The sequence below is a fragment of the Vicia villosa genome, linkage group LG3, assembly GCF_029867415.1.
Source record: "Vicia villosa cultivar HV-30 ecotype Madison, WI linkage group LG3, Vvil1.0, whole genome shotgun sequence".
Taxonomy (NCBI): domain Eukaryota; kingdom Viridiplantae; phylum Streptophyta; class Magnoliopsida; order Fabales; family Fabaceae; genus Vicia; species Vicia villosa.
The window spans coordinates 72,299,166-72,302,832 of NC_081182.1; the positions used below are offsets into that span (position 1 = coordinate 72,299,166).

The 3,667-nt window shown below is 34.7% G+C and overlaps 1 protein-coding gene across 1 annotated transcript; it reads right to left on the reverse strand.

The window, feature by feature from the left end:
• Positions 1-2,181: 2,181 nt before the first annotated feature.
• LOC131658311 (putative F-box/LRR-repeat protein 23) lies at positions 2,182-3,083 on the reverse strand. Its single transcript, XM_058927619.1, has 2 exons — positions 2,765-3,083; positions 2,182-2,642 (listed from the first exon to the last, which is right to left on the reverse strand). Exons 1-2 carry the CDS (start codon positions 3,081-3,083, stop codon positions 2,182-2,184), a joined length of 780 nt encoding a protein of 259 aa, XP_058783602.1.
• Between the last annotated feature and the right edge of the window lie 584 nt (positions 3,084-3,667).

Consider the following 3,667-nt stretch of genomic DNA (forward strand, 5'->3'; position numbering starts at 1 on the left):
AAATTGTGCGGCCGAAACTTACCGAATGTACGAACGTAGTCGGAGGGAGTTTGTGCGGCCGTAATCAGAGGGAGTACGAGCGCCTGTGAAACGTAGTCGGAGGCTTCCACCGATTGTGTTACGGTGGCCGAAGAAAAAGATATACAACCAGAAGAAATTCGTGAGATTTCGTGAGCGAAGAGGGAATTTCTTGAGCGGAGAAGGGATTCACAAGGGGTTCAATTAGGGTTCTTCGAATTCAGAAGCTTTGTTTGTGGATTGAGAGAGTTTGTTTGGGGATTGAGAGAGTTTGGGTATTGAAGGAATTTCGTGATGGAGAAGAAGAACGTACAATAGGGTTTTTGGATTGGGAATAGGATTTTACGTGAATATTTTATTTTTCAATTTCAATTTTAATTATACTAAGCCAGCGCTTTTACTGAAAGCGCTTTCTAATGGGAACCTAAGCCAGCGTTTCACTAAAGCGCTTTCTTATATGAAACTATAGCAGCGCTTAAAATTTTTTTTTAAAAAAATTTATTGGACTTTCTACAGCGCTTTATAAAAAAGCGTTGGCTAATATGGGCCTATACCAGCGCTTTTTGAAGCGCTTTCTAATGGTAACCTATACCAGCGCTTTTGAAGAAGCGCTATCTAAGATTGTCCCTATACCAGCGCTTTGCCTCATCTTTTAATACAATCTCCGTGTTTTATTTTTTCTTTTAATTATGGCAGCGCTTTTGTAATAAAGCGCTATCTAAATGGCGCTGTCTATAATCGTTTTTGGCGTAGTGGGATAATGGTCACATATAACACTCGAGGCCGAAGAGGGTGGAGAGTGGTCACATGTAACAATCGAGGCCGAAGGGGGCAGATATTGGTCACCGAATTCACATCGAAATGAGAGGGATCCTGAGGTTGTGCAAGTATGAGACTGAATGGTTAGAGGAAGGCTTATAAAGATTGATTGGTACTACCTATATCAACAAGATGCATCTTCTTTTCGATAGTCTAACCGATAAGAAAAGTCCATAGTTAAGCGTGTGAGGACAAAGCATGCTGAAAAGTCCATAGTTAACCAGAACATACCTTCATTTCCCTTCCTAACCTTCATGTGCAACTCACTGCAGCTACGAGTGAAATTGTCCCCAATCCAATCCTAAAACTGGAATTTAGTTCCCGTCCAACAATCGACTTCCATCCAAACTTTCTGAGAAATGGAACAGGACGAGAAGAGATGAGCCGAAATTTCAATATGTTGAAAACAAAAAAAACACAAGGTAAATCATGCTCCGAAGAAAGGATACCTCTCCACAACATGAGGTCTTCGCAAGGAAGACAGTTCAAAATCAATCTCCAACCAAAAATTTTAACTTTGTGCTGAATATGAGCTTTCCACAAATTGATGAAATTTGTTTCCTTCTCAATTTCTGTTACTTCTAACTCTGAAATTTTAAGTGTAATGAATTGCTTTGATCATTCTAAACTTTTATTTTAATTGTCTTTATTTTATTTCCTCATTTCAAATTTAATAGTAAAACTCTAATTTATCTAGTAGCTGCATCACCCACCTATCAGTCACCACATCTAACCAAAGAACATTAAGATGATCGAAGGCTGAGAAAATATCCATAAACTTACTTCATTACTTCCTCATATGGTAGATAACTCGCACAATCATAGGCATAATAACACTCAATAATTTAAACATAGATAATCAAAGTATATTTAATTAATAATGCTTGAGTATAACATCAGGAATATAATAAAATAATACTCCCTCCATTTTTTATTATAAGTCGTTTTGGAAAAAAAATTGTATTTAAATATAAGTCGCTTTACAATTCCAATGAATAATTAATGCTATTTTTTCTATTATATCCTTAAATATTTATTATTCTCTCATTTCAATTATATAAATTTATCTTCCACATGTTATTAATGAAGGATAATTTTATAAAAACATTCAAAATTTCTCATTTTCATACAACAATTATTATTTTTCTTAATCTGTGTGAAAAGTCTAAAACGACTTATAATAAAAAACGGAGAGAGTTGTATTCATTAAGGCTCTGATTACTTCAACGAAATACATTTAAAACATTTGGGACTTTTCAAGAATAACATTCCAAATTTCACTAGCAATGAACAAATGCCAAGAAGTCACACATGTTTCAACATCATTATCGCTAAATATCAAAACTAGTCCTCATAAAAAAACCAATTTTCACTTTCAATGCCCCATCCAGAATCATAATATAAAGAGCAACAGTGTAGTGAAGGAGGTCTAAAATGCTTTACATTTTCACGGCATCTTTTCTCCAAACTCCTAACATTATAGAAACAACAACACTCTTTCAAGTCAAGAGACTCGAGAAGCGGACATCCATCAAGAATGGCATGAACACCATCCTCACAAGGCATATTTCCAAAAAATTTAAGATGGTGTAATCCAGGCATTGTTTTTGCAATAGCGAATGACACATCATTCTCTCTGTCGTTCGGAAAAATCCCTCTACATTTCAATGTTTTCAAAAGAGGACAATATCGGCCAATAATTTCGAACGTGTCCTTTGACAGTTGATTTTGATATGAAATATCAAGACTCTCTAATTGCGACAGCTTCTTAACAGATTCGCTAAATCCTTTGTCTGAGAGCCCTCCACACATTGCAAGCCGCATGTGTCGCAGGCGACCAGCGCTGTAATAAAATTTGCAGAAAACATATTAAAATGGTAAGACTTAAAAAGCAAGGAAAATATTATGAAATAAATTACGTACCAATTATTAGCTATGTATGCAAGAAGATCATCCGTTGCAAAATGCTCAATATCAATGTATTCTACCTGACCACAACTTCGCTCAATTGCATTGCGACAAATCTTCACAAATTTATCCGTATTATGCATGGAATGGTTATAACCATACTTGGTAATGTTAATGGATCTCCACATGTGAGGATCCTTGCAGATATTCCACCAAATAGGGCACACTTGACATGCGCTGGTCAATATATCGATCGTACCAAGCCTCAAAAGGATGTTTTCTGTCACGTCTCTTGGAAGTTCAAGCCAGTTTGGCCCAGTTGGAATAGAAAATGTCATACCGCAAGTGAAGTTAGATTGTACTAGTATTATTGTTACGTTTTATAAAGTGAAAAATCTAGTAAAAGCTTTGAAGTTTGAAGAAATGTAGTTTCCAATAGACGTTGATTGAAAAATTATGTCCATTATTATTATCATCCTGCATGGGAAAATGCAAAACCAGATACACGAATAAAAGTGAATCTGTTTACTATATTAAAAGGAATTGTAGAGTAACATATTTTTGAAATTGAAGGAAATATGAATACCATTGATTAGCGGCAGCATATGCACATTTTCATTAAAATGAAAACAGAAAAATGATTAGAGATTCTATTAATCACTTAATTGTTACAAAATGGGCTTAGTATAGGGCTGTCAGGAGATTATTTGTTAGAGCAATATTACTAACTAACAACATTATAACTAATTAATCCCATAATCTTTTACTAACTAACAAACAAAGTAATTATAAAATGATTTAAGATGTAACAACCCCCTCAAATTTAATGTATATCTAACGTTCTCATTCTTAGTTTGTGAATTAATGAGAAAGGACCAATGCTATTACCGATTAATTACCACGGTTTTAACGGTCAATATTA